This window comes from Anolis sagrei, chromosome 3, assembly GCF_037176765.1.
Source record: "Anolis sagrei isolate rAnoSag1 chromosome 3, rAnoSag1.mat, whole genome shotgun sequence".
NCBI lineage: Eukaryota > Metazoa > Chordata > Lepidosauria > Squamata > Dactyloidae > Anolis > Anolis sagrei.
In genome coordinates this window covers 272,295,722-272,315,222 of record NC_090023.1, presented here as the reverse complement: position 1 = coordinate 272,315,222, position 19,501 = coordinate 272,295,722, and the positions used below count along the sequence as shown (strand labels likewise).

At 45.8% G+C, this 19,501-nt stretch overlaps 1 protein-coding gene across 3 annotated transcripts in view; it reads right to left on the bottom strand.

The window, feature by feature from the left end:
• The window catches only part of FGF12 (fibroblast growth factor 12), a 404,357-nt gene that overhangs the window by 98,213 nt on the left and 286,643 nt on the right, over window positions 1-19,501 (bottom strand). For all 3 annotated transcript variants that reach the window (XM_060767257.2, XM_060767256.2, XM_060767254.2), the window contains one exon: window positions 14,256-14,359. In XM_060767257.2, the coding sequence (XP_060623240.1) occupies window positions 14,256-14,359 (104 nt within the window). The remainder of the gene's footprint in view (window positions 1-14,255; window positions 14,360-19,501) is intronic.

Sequence of the window (19,501 nt, the reverse complement as noted above, 5' to 3'; positions counted from 1 at the left end):
AAGGTCTCTTACAACTCTAGGATTCTGTGACTGTATGATTCGCGGATTTTCACTTTTCGCGGGTGGTCCTGGAACGAAACACCAGCGATAAGTGAGGGAACACTGTATTATACATTTCTCTCTGTCGAAATCCATTTTGTGATTTTGACCCCAAAAATGTATCCTCCCAGATGTTTCTGGCCTACAAGTCCCATCATGCTGAGTGTCAAAGTCTCGTGGGAGTTGCAGTCCAAAATAATCTGGAAGGAGGCAGTTGCCTATAACTGCGAGTGCTGCAAAATCCATGCTCTGCATCCCTTGTGCAAAAACGACGCCGAGGGGCAAATGCCAAACCAGAATGCGAGACAACAACCTTGAATCTGTCAAGATGAAAGGGTCCCTATTTCGCTGCTGGGACGAAAGAGCTGAAGCAGAACCCGGAGAGAGAGGGAAGCCTTCCGCTAAGACAGGCCCATTGGGGATGGCTTAATTCCAATGCAAAGCGACGGAGCAGAAGGAGGTCGGGATGGAAACGATCCTAACAGGACACGGGTTTTGCAAATGCACTGCTTGGGGCTTTTGAAAATGTACACATTGAATGGACACACCCAGCCTTTGCATAAGCGTTCCCTGTCTCCATTAAAATACAGCAAAAAGGAGAATTAATTTATGCATGGGGAGCCACGAACTGCACATTGTGACTATGTTCATCTCTCTGTCACACATACTTTCCTTTCTTGGAAGGAAGATGGGACTTTTTGTGTTTTTTTAAATATTGCAGACGGCACTCCCTTTGCTTCCCCATCCACTCCCACTAAATAATTTAATTACACTTTGCCTACTCAAACGGAGAGAAGCAACAAAGGGATGCAACGCTGGTGGAAAAGGGAGCATCCAGGCAAAGAGAAGGGCAAGATCATTCAACTAAGAGCCACCAGGCTTCCAGAATATTGTCATTTTCAAGGGCAGCAGAGGGACTGGCTGCCTTTTCAACCTGAGCGGCCCATTCCACTTTGGCAGAAAAAATGAAATGCAAAGATACAGAATGGGTGACGCCTGGCTCGAGAGCAGTACGTGTGAAAAAGATCTTGGAGTCCTCGTGGACAACAAGTTAAACATGAGCCAGGAATGTGATGTGGCGGCAAAAAAAGCCAATGGGATTTTGGCCTGCATCAAGAGAAGCCTAGTGTCTAGATCTAGGGAAGTTCTGCTCCCCATGCTCTATTCTGCTTTGGTTAGACCACATCTGGAATATTGTGTCCAATTCTGGGCACCACAATTGAAGAGAGATATTGACAAGCTGGAATGTGTCCAGAGGAGGGTGACTAAAAGGATCAAGGGTCTGGAGAACAAGCCCTATGAGGAGCGGCTTAAGGAGCTGGGCATGTTTAGCCTGAAGAAGAGAAGGATGAGAGGAGATATGATAGCCATGTATAAATATGTGAGAGGAAGCCACAGGGAGGAGGAGGAGGGAGCAAGCTTGTTTTCTGCTTCCCTGGAGACGAGGACGCAATGGAAGAATGGCTTCAAACTAAAAGAGAGGAGATTCCATCTGAACATTAGGAAGAACTTCCTGACTGTGAGAGCCGTTCAGCAGTGGAACTCTCTGCCCCGGAGTGTGGTGGAGGCTCCTTCTTTGGAAGCTTTTAAGCAGAGGCTGGATGGCCATCTGTCAGGGGTGATTTGAATGCAATATTCCTGCTTCTTGGCAGAATGGGGTTGGACTGGATGGCCCATGAGGTCTCTTCCAACTCTTTGATTCTATGATTCTATGATTCTATGATTCGTAAGGGCAGCCAAGCAAAGGCAAGCCCCTCCATTGCCAAACCACATCAGCGTACGTGCCTATCGACTTATGGCAGCCCCACTCATTTCGTAAAGTTTTCTTAGAGAGGAATGTTCAGATCTAATTTTGCCACAGAAAGCAAGCCTTTAGCACCCAGGAAGGCTTGATGGTCTCCCATGCAAATCATGACCCGGGTTGACTCTGCTTAGCTTCCAGCTTTTTAGTGCTTTTAGGGAAGGCATGGGCATACTTCAACTCCCACCATTCCAAACAGCCTACTTACCATTAGGCTCTGTGTATAAGATGTACAGGAAACATCTAGGAACCATTTGGAATAGAACCAATGGCATCTAAGATTTCTGGTTGGTCTCTCCACCAAGTCCTAACCAGGCTTGATCCTGCTTAGCTTCCAAAATAGAATCATAGAATGATAGAATCATAGAATCAAAGAGTTGGAAGAGACCTCATGGGCCATCCAGTCCAATCCCCTGCCAAGAAGCAGGAATATTGCATTCAGATCACCCTTGAGAGATAGCCATCCAGCCTCTGTTTAAAAGCTTCCAAAGAAGGAGCCTCCACCACACTCCCTCCGGGGCAGAGAGTTCCACTGCTGAACGGCTCTCACAGTCAGGAAGTTCTTCCTCGTGTTCAGATGGAATCTCCTCTCTTTTAGTTTGAAGCCATTGTTCCATTGCGTCCTAGTCTCCAGGGAAGCAGAAAACAAGCTTGCTCCCTCCTCCTCCCTGTGGCTTCCTCTCACATATTTGTACATGGCTATCATGTCTCCTCTCAGCCTTCTCTTCTTCAAGCTAAAAACGCCCAGCTCCTTAAGCCGCTCCTCATTTTGTTCTCCAGACCCTTGATCATTTTAGTCGCCCTCCTCTGGACACATTCCAGCTTGTCAATATCTCGTTTGAATTGTGGTGCCCAGAATTGGACACAATATTCCAGGTGTGGTCTAACCAGAGCAGAATAGAGCATGGGGAGCATGACTTCCCGAGATCTAGACACTATGCTCCTCTTGATGCAGGCCAAAATCCCATTGGCTTTTTTTGCCGCCACATCACATTCCTGGCTCATGTTTAACTTGTTGTCCACGAGGACTCCAAGATCTTTTTCACACGTACTGCTCTCAAGCCAGGCATCCCCCATCTTGTATCTTTGCATTTCGTTTTTCCTGCCAAGGTGGAGTGATATTGATGCAGAGAATGACAGAGAGACACCTGTTCCAAGTGAAGTTTCCCATGAGAATGTTCCTACAGTGTATAGGGATGATGGTTTACTCCTTGAATTGCTCCCAGAGAGTTCCCAGGATTTGGGGCTTGAAAACAACTCGGCACCTGCTGAAACTAATGAGCATATAGATAGGCGGGCAGAAATTAGTCAAAACAGACAGGCCGAGCAATGCCTTCGGCATTCTGTCAGGCTTCAACAGAAATCGATAAGGGCTGCTCAAGGAAAGCGAAACCAGTTTCTGAGTGCTTGGAAAGGCTGAGAGGAGATATGATAGCCATGTATAAATATGTGAGAGGAAGCCACAGGGAGGAGGGAAAAAGCTTGTTTTCTGCTTCCCTGGAGACTAGGACGTGAAACAATGGCTTCAAACTACAAGAGAGGAGATTCCATCTGAACATGAGGAAGAACTTCCTGACTGTGAGAGCCATTCAGCAGTGGAACTCTCTGACCTGGAGTATGGTGGAGACTCCTTCTTTGGAAGCTTTTAAACAAAGGCTGGATGGCCATCTGTCAGGGGTGATTTGAATGCAATATTCCTGCTTCTTGGCAGAATGGGGTTGGACTGGATGGCCCATGAGGTCTCTTCCAACTCTTTGATTCTATGATTCTATGTTGACAAGCTGGAATGTGTCCAGAGGAGAGCAACTCAAAAGTTCCAGGGTCTAGAGAACAAGCCCTATGAGGAGTGGCTTAAAGAGCTGGGCATGTTTAACCTGAAGAAGAGAAGGCTGAGAGGAGGCATGATAGCCATGTATAAATATGTGAGGGGAAGTCATAAGGAGGATGGAGACTAGGATACAATGGAACAATGGCTTCAAACTACAAGAAAGGAGATTCCACCTGAACATGAGGAAGAACCTCCTGACTGTGAGAGCTGTTCAGCAGTGGAACTCTCTGCCCTGGAGTGTGGTGGAGGCTCATTCTGTGGAGGCTTTGAAAAAGAGACTGGATGGCCATCTGTTGGGGGTGCTTTGAATCCGATTTTCCTGTTTTTTGGCAGAATGGGGTTGGACTGGATGGCCCACCAGGTCTCTTCCATCTCTAGGATTCTATGATTACAGAAGACACTTCCATAGCCAGTTTTCCATATATAGAAACATTGCCATTACCTGGAAGATGGCTGCTCCATAAAGTTTGGCCTGGGCCAATGGAAACTGCAGAGGAGGAGATTCCAATTAGATGTTTGGAATAACTTTTTCCTTTTGTCGGTGCCCCAAATGCTAAGAGGTCCGGAAGCCAAGCCTTAGGGAGCTGGGTATATTTAGCTCGGAGCGGAGAAGACGGAGAGGCGACATGACACACATCTTTGGCTGAAGATGGAGCCGGACTTGCTTCTCCAGAGGCCAGCTTGCAGAATTTAGCAAGACTACAACTCCCAAAACGCCAGAGTCAGCACAGCCATCAGCAATATGGCCAGCTCCATCAGTCAGTCGCTGTCCAAACAAATAGCGAATGAAGTTTCCCAGTTCTGGACTTGTCAGGTGGGCTTGGACTAGGCTGCCATTCAATATTGTACATACTTCTTTTCTTATTTATTCCACTTACAGGCTGTGCAGCTGCTCCCTAATTTAAATCCTGACTATGCAATTTTCAAAACAAAACAACCCATCACATGGAAATCAATCTAACATTATTTTAAAATTATGCAAAAAGCTGATAAATAACTAAAGCACACACCACAACAACAAGATTCACAGAATCCTGTAACTGGAAGAGACTCCAAGGGCCATCCAGTCCAGCCCCCTTCTGTTAGGCAGCAAAAGCACCATCAAAGCCCTCCTCACAGATGGCCATCCAGTTTCTGCTTCAAAACTCCAGAGAAGGAGATGCCACTGGACTCCACTGGCAAACAGGAAGTTCTTCCTAATATTCAGATGGGATCTCTTTTGTTGGGTTTCATCCCTGACTGCTCAAGTCTCCAGACCTCAATGAGTAGTTAGCCTAGATAGATTAGAACGAAGGATTCCTTCCCCATACTCCTCAAGCATGCTTATCTTAAGAAGGGGCTTAGCAGGGAGGTTTATCTTACTCATCCTGCATAACTACTTATTATTATATATTATTTTGCAGAACGTTAGAAGGGAAGAAGCCGATCTTATATCCCTAGGGAAGGCATTCCATAGCTGAGGGGCCACCACTGAGAAGGCCCTATCTCTTGTCTCCACCAAACACATCTGTGAGGAAGGCGGGGTCGAGAGCAGGGCCTCCCCAGATGATCTTAAAGTTCTAGATGGCTCATAGGGAGAGATACGTTCAGATACATAAGCCAGACCGAAACCGTTCATAGAATCATAGAATCATAGAACCAAAGAGTTGGAAGAAACCTCATGGGCCATCCAGTCCAACCCCATTCTGCCAAGAAGCAGGAATATTGCATTCAAATCACCCCTGACAGATGGCCATCCAGCCTCTGCTTAAAAGCTTCCAAAGAAGGAGCCTCCACCACACTCCGGGGCAGAGAGTTCCACTGCTGAACGGCTCTCACAGTCAGGAAGTTCTTCCTAATGTTCAGATGGAATCTCCTCTTTTGTACTTTGAAGCCATTGTTCCGCATCCTAGTCTCCAAGGAAGCAGAAAACAAGCTTGCTCCCTCTTCCCTGTGGCTTCCTCTCACATATTGATACATGGCTATCATATCTCCTCTCAGCCTTCTCTTCTTCAGGCTAAACATGCCCAGTTCCCTAAGCCGCTCCTCATAGGGCTTGTTCTCCAGACCCTTGATCATTTTAGTCGCCCTCCTCTGGACACATTCCAGCTTGTCAAGATCTCTCTTGAATTGTGGTGCCCAGAATTGGACACAATATTCCAGATGTGGTCTAACCAAAGCGGAATAGAGGGGTAGCATGACTTCCTTAGATCTAGACACTAGGCTCCTATTGATGCAGGCCAAAATCCCATTGGCTTTTTTTGCTGCCACATCACATTCCTGGCTCATGTTTAACTTGTTGTCCACAAGGACTCCAAGATCTTTTTCACACATACCGCTCTCAAGCCAGGCATTGTCCCCCTTTCTGTATCTTTGCATTTCATTTTTTCTGCCAAAGTGGAGTATCTTGCAGGGCTTTATAGGCTCCCAATTGGTGCCATTTGCAAATCTGATTGACATGCCTTCTATTCCATGGTCCAAGCCATTGATGTAAGATAGCCCTGGAAGGTTGAAGGCCACAAGAGCAACTGGACCATTTTTCTGATCCATGTATTGGCCCTTGTGGTTTCTCCCAACTCTTTAATTCTTCGATTCCAGCCTTCCAGGTTCTATCATTCTATGACTCCTGCCTTCCAGGTCACTCTGTTGACTTGGCAAGGTGCAGAAGTGGGTCAGACTCCGTCCCTGCCACAATCCGAACATGGACCACACCATGCATGCGCCTTAATAGCATCTCTAATCAGCAATCAAGGGGAAGCCAGTGAAGCATGGAGGCATTACTAGCAAAGCAATTGCCCTCCTTAATAAATCAGCCAGAATCAATTATTTATTTGAAATGAGTCCCTGATGAACAACCTCCCCCTGACCTTCTGGGCCATGGCTCAAAAGCAGGAATTAGTCAAATAGGCGCCTTTGGTGGCGCGTTCTGCTCCGCTGAAATCCCGTCTTCTCACCCGATCTGCACTTCACCACTCCATGCACGCAGGTTCGTTCCAACTGGCGGCAAAGCCCTTCATCCTTCCCAAGACAAGGCAACCCCATAATTCAGGTATAACGTATTGCAAATTAGGAATGGCATGATGCAATCTTGCAAGACATTGGATGGAGATCCTTCTTTGGGGCCACGATTAACTGTAAGGCAGTGTTTCTCAACTTTCCTTATGCCGCGACCCCTTAATACAGCTCCTCATGTTATGGTGACCCCCAACCATAACATTATTTTCATTGCTACTTCATAACTGTCATTTTGCTACTGTTATGAATCGTCATGTAAACATCTAATATGCAGCATATATTTACATTCACTGGACCAAATTTGGCACAAATACCCGATACGCCCACATTTGAATAATGTTCTTGGAGGGGATTGATTTTGTCATTTGGGAGTTGTACTTTCTGGGAATTATAGTTGACCTACAATCAAAGAGCATTCTGAACTTCACCAATGATTGAATTGAACCAAATTTGGCACACAGAACTCAAATGACCAACAGAAAATACTGGAAGGGTTTGGTGGTCATGGACCTTGAGTTTTGGAGTTGTAGTTCACCTAGATCCAGAGAGCACTGTGGACTCAATGGATCTGGACCAAACTTGGCATGAACACTCAATATGCCCAAATGTGAACACTGGTGGATTTAGGGAAAACAGACCATGACATTTAGGAGTTGTGCTTGCTGGGATTTATAGTTCACCTACAACCAAAAAGCATTCTGAACCACACCAATGATGGAATTGAACCAAACTTGGAACACAGAACTCCCATGACCAACAGAAAATACTGGAATGGTTTGGTGGGCAGTGTCCTTTGGTTTTGGAGTTGTAGTTCACCTACATTCAGAGATCACTGTGGACTCAAACAACAATGGATCTGGACCAAACTTGGCATGAATAATGCCCAAATGTGAACACTGGTGGATTTAGGGAAAATAGACCTTGACATTTAGGAGTTGTGCTTGCTGGGATTTATAGTTCACCTACAATCAAAGAGCATTCTGAACCCCACCAACGATAGAATTGGGCCAAACTTCCCACACAGAACCCCCAGGACCAACAGAAAATACTGGTCTTTGGTGACCCCTCTGACACCCCCCTTGCGACCCCTCCAGGGGTCCTGACCCCCCAGGCTGAGAAATGTTGCTGTAAGGCAACTGGATCCTCTCCGTCTCCCCTCCCCTCAATGGCACCCACCTTCTGCTTTGACCCATCCATTTTGCTTTGTCGTTCCATACAGATTTGTTCTAGATTATGATCAATTTATATGCTAATTCAAAGTGGTGCCACAGAATACAAAAACGCAACCGTGGCCCTTGTAATGGCTCCATTTATCTGTCATTGAAACCTCATCTCCAGTCACTAGGAGGGTGTCTCAAGACGAATTCTAATAAGGTAGACTCTCAGTTAACCGGCATCCATGGGGTTTGGCTGATGCAATGGAACAATGGCTTCAAACTACAGGAAAAGAGATTCCACCTGAACATTAGGAAGAACTTCCTGACTATGAGAGCTGTTCAGCAGTGGAACTCTCTGCACCAAAGTGTGGTGGAGGCTCCTTCTATGGAGGCTTTGAAACAGGCTGGATGGCCATCTGTCAGGGGCACTTCGAATGCAATATTACTGCTTCTTAGCAGAATGGGGTTGGACTGGATGGCCCATGAGGATGGCCCATGAGGTCCAACTCTATGATTCTACAAGCAATCAAGGGCCAGTGAACACCTCCCAAACAGAGGATGCCTCCAGGCAACAGAGGCCAGGCTACTTCTCTGCAGATACCCTCACTAATTGACTTTACAGCTTCATGGCTACTCAATGCTATTCAAGCTTGCTTATTGCAACATTCACACTTGTTTCTGGTTGCTTGAGAGTTACTATTCACATAGGCCTAACTAGTACTATACCCTATGCTAATACTATACATAGTCACTGCTCCCTTGGCAGCCACCTCTCCACAAAAGTCAGCATTGACACCGAAATTCAACACCGCCTGAGCTCTGCAAGTGCAACAATCTTCTGAATGAAGCAGAGAGTGTTTGAGGACATCCGTAGGGATAGCAAGGGGCTTGTTTATAAAGCTATGGTCCTCCCAACCGTGCTATATGCTTGCGAGACGTGGACTGTCTACAGACGTCACATGCAACTCCTGAAACGATTCCATCAGCGCTGCCTCCGGAAAATCCTGCAAATCTCTTGGGAAGACAAGCGGATAAACGTCAGTGTGCTGGAAGAAGCAAAGTACCACCAGCATTGAAGCGATGGCCCTCCGCCATCAACTCCACTGGACCGGCCACATTGTCTGGATGCCTGACCACCATCTACCAAAGCAGTTGCTCTATTCATCATCATCATCATCATCATTTAAAAACTTATCACCCTCCATCCGAGAATGCTCCAGGCGATTTACAGCTAAATTATAAAAGATAAAATACATACATACAAAAATTAAAAATCAACAGAGATCGAATGCTCTAGTAAAAAGCCAGGTCTTAAGTGCAAGAGTAAAAGGCCCTCAGTCACGTGTGGCTCTCACGTAGGGCGGCAAGGAATTCCACAATAAGGCAGGGGCAGAAATAGAGAAAGCCCACCTGCGCCTGGTCCTTTCCAAGGGCACTTCTCTAGGACCCGGTATATGGAGTAAGTCACGTTGGGCTGGTCGTTGCGACCTCCGATGATGGGAGGAGGAGAGGCGGTCCCTAAGGTACGATGGACCCTGGCCGTAAAGAGTTTTCATAGAATCATAGAATCAAAGAGTTGGAAGAGACCTCCTGGGCCATCCAGTCCAACCCCCTGCCAAGAAGCAGGAATATTGCATTCAAATCAACCCTGACAGATGGCCATCCAGCCTCTGCTTAAAAGCTTCCAAAGAAGGAGCCTCCACCACACTCCGGGGCAGAGAGTTCCACTGCTGAACGGCTCTCACAGTCAGGAAGTTCTTCCTCATGTTCAGATGGAATCTCCTCTCTTGTAGTTTGAAGCCATTGTTCCGCGTCCTAGTCTCCAAGGAAGCAGAAAACAAGCTTGCTCCCTCCTCCCTGTGGTCAGAGCTAGCATCTTAGACAGGTCACGGCACTCAGTTGGAAGCCAATGTCAATGTTGCAGCAATGAAGGTGTTCTATGGCATTTCATGGCGTTCTTGTGAGTAACCTGGCTGCCGCGTTCTGAACAATACGAAGCTTTTGGGTCGTAGACATCGGAAGGCCCACATACAGGGTGTTGCAATAGTCCAGACTAGACGTGACCGTGGCATTCCAAACTCAAGAATGGAAAACAGAATGTTGAAGGACAGGAAAAGAGATTGAAAGATGGGCTCAAAGCCAACCTTAAAAAGTGTGGCGCAGACACTAAGAACTGGAAGCCCTGGCCCTTGAGCGCTCCAGTTGGAGGCCAGCTGTGACCAGCAGTGCTGTAGAATTTGAAGAGGCATGAATGGAAGGCGAAAGAGATAAACGTGCAAAGAGCAAGACGCGTCAAGCCAACTGAGACTGCCTTCCACCTGGAAACCAATTCCCTCACTGCGGGAGAATAATAATAATAATAATAATAATAATAATAATAATAATAATAAACTTTATTTACACCCCGTCACCATCTCCCCGATGGGGACTCGGGGTGGCTTACATGAGAAGATGCAGATCAAGAATCGGACCCACCCCCAGGACACTACACTTGGAGGACCACCATCCTCGGACTACGAAAGATCGCCTAAGTAAGTCATTGTCACTGTATTGATGATATTAATCCTGAAATACAGTCATTAAAAGCCAATTAAGGCAAGCTTAACGTAACAAAATTTCACTGCATTATAAAAACTGATTTACTGTATTATAAAAATTGATTTTATTTTAACGATGTAAGCCACGTATATATGCCAAAATATATACGGTCCTTCTTTAATAGGCACCCACTCGAAGCACGAGAGGAGACGCAGCCAGTTGTGGAACACGATTTTCCTTGTTAAGGTCAGCAATTAAACCAAGATCACACTACGACACAAAGGAATCCACGTTCCTGGGCTTTGCAAGGACAGGAGAACCTGCGAGAACAGTGAATCCCATTGAAAGGAGGACATATAAATATGTGAGAGGAAGCCACAGGGAGGAGGGAGCAAGCTTATTTTCTGCTTCCTTGGAGACAAGGACGCAAAGGAACAATGGCTTCAAACTACAAGAGAGGAGATTCCATCTGAACATGAGGAAGAACTTCCTGACTGTGAGAGCTGTTCAGCAGTGGAACTCTCTGCCCCAGAATGTGGTGGAGGCTCCTTCTTTGGAAGCTTTTAAACAGAGGCTGGATGGCCATCTGTCAGGGGTGATTTGAATGCAATATTCCTGCTTCTTGGCAGAATGGGGTTGGACTGGATGGCCCAGCAGGTCTCTTCCAACTCTATGATTCTATGATTCTATGCTGCAATGCAACCTGAGCTCTGTCACATGCACAATGGCTTCAAACTACAAGAGAGGAGATTCCATCTCAACATGAGGGAGAACTTCCTGACTGTGAGAGCCGTTCAGCAGTGGAACTCTCTGCCCCGGAGGGAGTGTGGTGGAGGCTCCTTCTTTGGAAGCTTTTAAACAGAGGCTGGATGGCCATCTGTCAGGGGTGATTTGAATGCAATATTCCTGCTTCTTGGCAGAATGGGGTTGGACTGGATGGCCCAGGAGGTCTCTTCCAACTCTTTGATTCTATGATTCTATGACTTCCAACCCAAGAACACTACAGAGTCATATATTGTCGGTGCAGATCAATAATGCTGGTCCTGAAATATAGTGATGGAATTCCCTCTGTAACAACATTCCCCTCAAATTTGGGACTTCAACACCCAGAAGCCTCACCATTGGCCATACTAGAACACGAATACTCTGGAACTTAATGTCAAAAACTATCTGGAAGGTCCAAAGCCGCGACCCAACTTCCTCTTTACGATGGACCTAACTGAAAAGCCATTTGTTATAATGTGTAATTTCCAATGAAGGGCTTCCAGCTCAAGAATACCATTCAAGTTGCATTGGATGAACCAAAAAATGCCAAGAGGAGACACATCAGTGATAAACGAAGCTATGGATACTGGTCCCACTGAGGAAATAAATTCTCTCTGTGACAATGGTTCCCCAATGTTTTGGACACAGAAACCTTCAGCGCCAGCCGTACTATATTGGACATCTAGATAGTGACCAAAAGCAGACAATCATCTCCTAGGTTGCTGTGAGTTTTTCAGGCTCTATGGCCATGTTCCAGCAGCATTCTCTCCTGATGTTTTGCCAGCATCTGTGGCTCAATGGCATTTTCAGAGGTTCTGTTGGTAGGGAAGCAAGTGGACTGTATATATACCTGTGGAATTATGTCCAGGGTGGGAGAAAGAGCCCTTAAAGCAAGTGTGAATGTTGCAATGTGCAAGCTTGAATAGCATTGAGTAGCCATGAAGCAGCAAAGTCAATCAGTGAGTGTATCTGCATAGAGGTAGCCTAGCCTCTGTTGCCTGGAGGCATCCTCTGTTTGGGAGGTTTTAACTGGCCCTTGATTGCTTATTGTCTGGAATTCTTCTGTTTCTGAGTTCAATGTTTACTGCCTTAAGTCTGGTGTTTTTATCTGGTTATCTGGTTTTATCTGGTATTTAAAAGCACCAGAGTCAAGACAGTAAATGTGCTGGTATGGCTATACCAGGAGCTTCAGCTTAATTTTCTTTCTATTGTGTGTTTGCATATATTCCAAGGTTCCATGCATTTGCAACCAGGTGGCTTCCCTTGGTTTGCAATCATAGGGATAGCCACCTGTCTATCATTGTTAAGGAGCCCCCGGTGGTGCAGTGGGTTAAAGCCCTGTGCTGGCAGGACTGAAGACCGACAGGTCGCAGGTTCGAATCCGGGGAGAGGCGGATGAGCTCCCTCTATCAGCTCCAGCTCCTCATGCGGGGACATGAGAGAAGCCTCCCACAAGAATGATAAAAACATCTATTCATCAGGGCATCCCCTGGGCAACGTCCTTGCAGACGGCCAATTCTCTCACAACAGGATGCTCCTGACACGACAAAAAAATTATTACGTTTTGGTTCCGCCCCTTTCCCCAGGGCCATGGGAAGAGAGGGAGCCATTTTTAGTTCAGTCTTCTAGTGGAAAGCTAAGCTACAGGACGTGGATTAGCTCCATCCGTAAAAAAGCTTTATTTCCTACAGCACCCGGGGCAAAAATTCCAGGGAAAAACAGTCCCAAAGCTCTGGCTGGGAGCTTACAGCCTCTCGGCTTTACAACATCTGAGGGAAACAGTCCTAACGTTTTGGAAGAAAACAGTTTTACAGACCCAAAGAACTCCAGCTGGAGAATCTACATAGCCTTGACTGGTAGGTCTACTCGGGACCCAAGACGCAGATTGGATCCGGTAGTAGAACCCACATCAGCAAAGCTTAGACAGCAGATTGCCTGGGAGGGGTTAAAAAAGGGTTTTCCTTGTTAAAGAAAGAAATAGTTCTCCAAGCAAGGTGCCTGTCCATTTTGGGGCAAGTTAAGAAGCATTTGTTTAATCTGTTGAAGATCCAAGAAGTGTTTGTTGTTTTATTGAAGGCCTAAGCAATAATAAAGAACTTTGTGAAACATTTCAAGCCCTCTAAAGACTGTGTATGGGAAAATCCTTGAAGGCCTCTCACCAGAGGCACCCTGGCTCCTCGCTGGGCACAAAGAGCACGTCCTGTTTAAAAAATCAATTATTACAGGCCCAGCGCATGGCAGCACAATAATAATAATAATTTACTCGCATTTGCATGTAAATAATGAACACCACTCAGAAACAGGGGAACTCCAGACAGCTAACAATCAAGTGCCAGTTCACACACCGCAAACAGGGGATGCCTCCAGGCAACAGCGGCCAGGCTACCTCTATGCAGATAACCTCAACGATTGACTTTGCAAATTTCAGGGCCCCTCCAATGCTAATTCAAATTAGCTAACTGCAACATTCACACTTGCTTTAACACAGTGCTTCTCAACCTGTGGGTCACCAGGTGTTTTGGCCTACAACTCCCAGAAATCCCAGCCAGTTTACCAGCTGTTTCTGGGAGTTGAAGGCCAAAACATCTGGAGACCCACAGGTTGAGAACCATTGCGAAAAGGGTGCTTTCTCCCACCCTGGACATCATTCCACAGATAGAGAGATAGGCAGACAGGTAGACACACACACACACACACACATCACTTGCTTCACTGCAACAGAACCCCTAAATATGCTATTAGTCACAGATGCAGGTGAAATGTCAGGAGAGAATGCTTCTGGAACATGGCGATACAGTTCGAACAACTCCCAGCAACTCAGTGATTCTGGCTATGAAAGCCTTCAGCAATCATCTCCTACTTTACAGATCCAACTGTAAGGCAAACGAGCAAGTCAAGAACATATTATGAGTGGGTATCTTTCCATCAATTTCCAATGAATTGGCTACGACATATTCCAGAGCGTGGCACCCTTCTAGGCTGAGCCTTCTGGGATTTCACGTCCAAAACATCTGGAGGACCAACGGTTGAGGATTGACTCCTTGGTTGAGAACCTGAGATGTGCTCCAGCTTTAACCAGAGACTCTTGACCACACATATCATCTCAAAGATACCGCAAAACCCGTGAACTTACTGAGCTGTAGAGATAGCCCTCGGCATTCATGGCCACATAGAGGCCGGCCTTCACGCCCTGGATGGCCACCACACGGAGCCCCACCGGAATCAGATTGAAGAGGGCTGTGGGAGAGAAAAGGGGATGTTTGTGAGTCAATGACACAGAAGGGAAGAACGGCACAACACCCCTTTTGCAAACTTGAGCTGAAGAATATGGCTGAAGAATCCCAGTCTTTAAAGAAACGTAGGCAATGAACCCACTACAGCAGGCATGGGCAAACTTGGGCCCTCCAGGTGTTGGACTTCAACTTCCACAATTCCTAACACCCGGAATTATGGGAGTTGAAGTCCAACACCTGGAGGGCCCAAGTTTGCCCATGCCTGCCATATCCTTTCAATGTCCTTAGCTTTCCCTTCTTTCCCCCCTTTTTGTATTAAATGATAGAATGATAGAATCATAGAATCATAGAATCATAGAATCAAAGAGTTGGAAGAGACCTCATGGGCCATCCAGTCCAACCCCATTCTGCCAAGAAGCAGGAATATTGCATTCAAATCACCCCTGACAAATGGCCATCCAGCCTCTGTTTAAAAGCTTCCAAAGAAGGAGCCTCCACCACACTCCGGGGCAGAGAGTTCCACTGCTGAACGGCTCTCACAGTCAGGAAGTTCTTCCTCATGTTCAGATGGAATCTTCTCTCTTGTACTTTGAAGCCATTGTTCCGCGTCCTAGTCTCCAAGGAAGCAGAAAACAAGCTTGCTCCCTCCTCCCTGTGGCTTCCTCTCACATATTTATACATGGCTATCATATCTCCTCTCAGCCTTCTCTTCTTCAGGCTAAACATGCCCAGCTCCTTAAGCCGCTCCTCATAGGGCTTGTTCTCCAGACCCTTGATCATTTGAGTCGCCCTCCTCTGGACACATTCCAGCTTGTCAATATCTCTCTTGAATTGTGGTGCCCAGAATTGGACACAATATTCCAGGTGTGGTCTAACCAAGGCGGAATAGAGGGGTAGCATGACTTCCCTAGATCTAGACACTATGCTCCTATTGATGCAGGCCAGAATCCCATTGGCTTTTTTTGCCGCCACATCACATTGTTGGCTCATGTTTCACTTGTTGTCCACGAGGACTCCAAGTCTGGGAAATGATGGTTCTGTCTGTGAGAAAACCAGATTGAAAAGTGCAGGGCCTCAAGGGCATTCAGGGGAGTCAGAAGTAGCAACAGCAGATAAGGAATCGAGGGAAGAGCTGAGTGAAAAGGAGGGTTCCCTTGGGAAGCCACCTGCAGCTACGGAGATCAACGAAGGTCTTCGTTTAGAAATCAGAGCCAAAAATAGAAAAAATTAAGTCAAAAAATCTCATCCAGAGGGATTACGTGGGAAAGCTGTGAATGAAATTCATGGGGAAACAGAACGATTTCATGGGTGTCTATTAAACAACAAGTTGTGGAACAGGATTTTTGGGGACAAGAGACAGGGCCTTCTCAGTGGTGGCCCCTCGGCTATGGAACACCCTTCCTAGAGACATTAGATCGACCCCCCTCTTTTTTAGCATTCCGGAGGAAAGTCAAGACCTGGCTGTTTGAGCAAGTGTTTGAAAAGGCATAGGAATATGGAACGATTGAATGATGAGATTGGACCTTGATTTTAACTAGGAGATTTTAATGATCTGTGTTTTATTGACCTTGTTATGATTGTATATTTATGTTAATGTTTTAAATGTTTTATGATGTTGCTGGGCATTGAATTTTACCTCTGTAAACCGCCTTGAGTCGCCCGTGGGCTGACAAATACAAATATAGTAAATAATAATAATAATAATAATAATAATAATAATAATAATAAGGTGTTTACCTTAAGGTCAGTTCAGGCAATACTGCGTTAGAGTGAGAAGCTAAACCTGAGTTCTCTTGTTTCTGGTTCAAGTCAAGCTTTGATTCTGGATTTCTTATATCCTGGAAGTTTTCTATGTTTCTGTTCAGATCTGACTAGTTATATCCCAATTGTGGACTTAAGCTGTATCTGTGATTCCTGTCTATTCTTGGACTTTGTCACCTCTGGAACTTTATGATAGATTATTGTTTGGTTCTCACCTTTTGCTAAAGCTTTTTGGATTGCATATCTTCCTATTGTATTCCTGATTTTTAATATTCTTACTATATGTGTTTTACAATATATGTATACTTATATCCAGGCCTGGAGCACAACAGTGAATTTAATATTATGAAGAAGAGTGATTTAAAAAAAAAGAGTTAAGAAAAGCAACTATTGGGCCAGTTCCACATGGGGAAAGCAGTATGGACAACCCAAGAGTTCTAAATACAGGGGCATTCCTCACGTTTCAAATGCATATTGCTTTAAAAACCAGCTCCAACAACAAACCTCCAAGTCTGACTGGGTGAGGAAAATGTTACTCCGTGAAAGGTAGCCAATACGCTTAATAAAAGGGATACAAAGAATAGTACAGTGGTACCTCGCTCCTTCACAGTTCATTTTTCATGGACTCCCTATTTTGCAGTTTTTCAATATGGACTTATAAGTTAGACCACATCTGGAATATTGTGTCCAATTCTGGGCACCACAATTCAAGAGAGATATTGACAAGCTGGAATGTGTCCAGAGGAGGGTGACTAAAATGATCAAGGGTCTGGAGAACAAGCCCTATGAGGAGCGGCTTAGGGAACTGGGCATGTTTAGCCTGAAGAAGAGAAGGCTGAGAGGAGATATGATAGCCATGTATAAATACGTGAGAGGAAGCCACAGGGAGGAGGGAGCAAGCTTGTTTTCTGCTTCCCTGGAGACTAGGACGCAATGGAAGAATGGCTTCGAACTACAAGAGAGAAGATTCCACCTGAACACGAGGAAGAACTTCCTGACTGTGAGAGCTGTTCAGCAGTGGAACTCTCTGCCCCGGAGTGTGGTGGAGGCTCCTTCTTTGGAAGCTTTTAAGCAGAGGCTGGATGGCCATCTGTCAGGGGTGATTTGAATGCAATATTCCTGCTTCTTGGCAGAATGGGGTTGGACTGGATGATGGCCCAGGAGGTCTCTTCCAACTCTTTGATTCTATGATTCTAAGTGTTTGTCTTTATGGAGAGGCTGGCTCTGTGGGTAAAGCTGGAGCCGAGGATTACGTGAACAACATGTTCAAGGAGGGTTATGTAGTGTATGTCATGTCTCATGTTCTGCAGTTGTTGGTGGTTGGTAGTGGTAGGCCTAACAGTTGGTTATGGAAGGGTTAATGTAAGTCTTCGTTCTAAAGGGTTGAGTAATCTGTAAGTAAGAGTTCATGGGTGAAAGCAATTAAGGGTGGAGCTCTTCAAGAGATAGGTTGCAGCTGGGTGTTTCTGGATATAATGCCTAGGGAATGATCTTCGGGAGAAAAGTATTTGTTGTATTTTGGTGGTAGATGCTGCTGGTTTCCCCCCAGGTTTGTGGATTTTTGGTATCCCGACCTGTATCTTGTACTCTTGGAACCCTGGAACTCTGAATCTCTGGACTGGCTTTTGACTACGGTATAGACTCTTGATCCCTGGACTTTGCTCACTGAACTCTCAGCGTTTGACCACTGGACTGGACCTTTTGACTACAGTGTTATCTCGAACCTGCAACAGTCTTTGCTGTCAGTTTTTGTTTTATATTCTGTGGCTGAGTGCTATCTCTACGTTTTATGTTTTGGACTATTAAAACAGCCAGACAGTAAGTGCTACTTTAATTAAATTGTTTAACACAATCTCGGAATTTGTTTGGTTCACCTCTGCCGGAATAACGGCAGAGCCCCGGCATTGTGACAGTGTAGAAGTGTGTGGGGAAGGTTTATAAAGACTTAAAATGATATATAACTATTAAAATAATGTATAAACATTAAAATAAATATAGCATCCCTACTTTGCGGATTTTCACTTTTCGCGGGTGGTCCTGGAACATAACACCCGTGATAAGTGAGGGAACACAGTGTACATATTTTTGTTCTAAATGAGAAACAGCACCGGAGTAGATGAAACACACTCAACATGGACATTTGTTTAGTGGTAATGGGGAATGCTTCCTTTTGCAAAACAGGTGTCTCTTTCTTCATACCAAATTGTGTTTTCTTCATGCAAATGCTCTGCAGTAAAAAGTCCCACAATGCAACCACCCAAACTAAAAAGCCAGGAAGTGCCTGTGATTTCTCCCAGGAAAATCATCTGGGCTCCTGGGGCGGTGCGCATGGCAGGGTGTGAGAGAGAAGTGGAAGCGTCGCCTCTCCAGCTTCGGCACATCAACTATTTCCAAACCTCGGCGCTACAGCATCCTGCCCAAACCTTGCAATTAACAGGTCTATTTATAAGCGCTTCTGATGGAGGGAGAGGAAGGGGAAAATGGAGCACATCACCACCGATAATGAAGGCAAATGGCTGCCATCACTCATCCGCTGCCACCCATTTGTCTTGCCATGAAGGGCTGTCTCCCAGGCTGCTGAGGACGGGAAGGAGAAGAGACTCCACCAAAATGGGCATCTGCATTCCTCCACTTCTTGGAATCATAGAATTGGAAGAGACCATAAAAACATCCAGTCCAGCCCCTTTCTGCAGGAAGATGCAATCAAAGCTCTCCCGACAGATGGCCACCCCAACCCAGATGAAAAACCTCCAAAGAAGGAGATTCCATCAGACTCTGAATGAAGAAGCTTGTAAGATCAAGCCAGGGTGGTCTTTAAATGGCCAAAGGTCTGGAAGCCATGAATCCCTCTGAGGAGCAGCTGGGGGTGTTTAGCTTGGAGAAGACACCAAATTGGGAGGGATAGCCAATACTCCCGAGGACAGGAGCAGGATTCAAAACTATCTTGACAGATTAGAGAGATGATGGGCCAAAACTAACAAAAAGAAGTTCAAGAGGGACAAATGCAAGAGACTCCACTTTGGCAGGAAAAACGAAATGCAAAGAGACAGAATGGGGGACAATGCCTGGCTCAAGAGCAGGACGTGTGAAAAAGATCTTGGAGTCCTCGTGGACAACAAGTTAAACATGAGCCAGGAATGTGATGTGGTGGCAAAAAAAGCCAATGGGATTTTGGCCTGCATCAAAAGGAGCATAGTGTCTAGATCTAAGGAAGTCATGCTCCCCATGCTCTATTCTGCTTTGGTTAGACCACACCTGGAATATTGTGTCCAATTCTGGGCACCACAATTCAAGAGAGATATTGACAAGCTGGAATGTGTCCAGAGGAGGGCTACTAAAATGATCAAGGGTCTGGATAACAAGCCCTATGAGGAGCAGCTTAAAG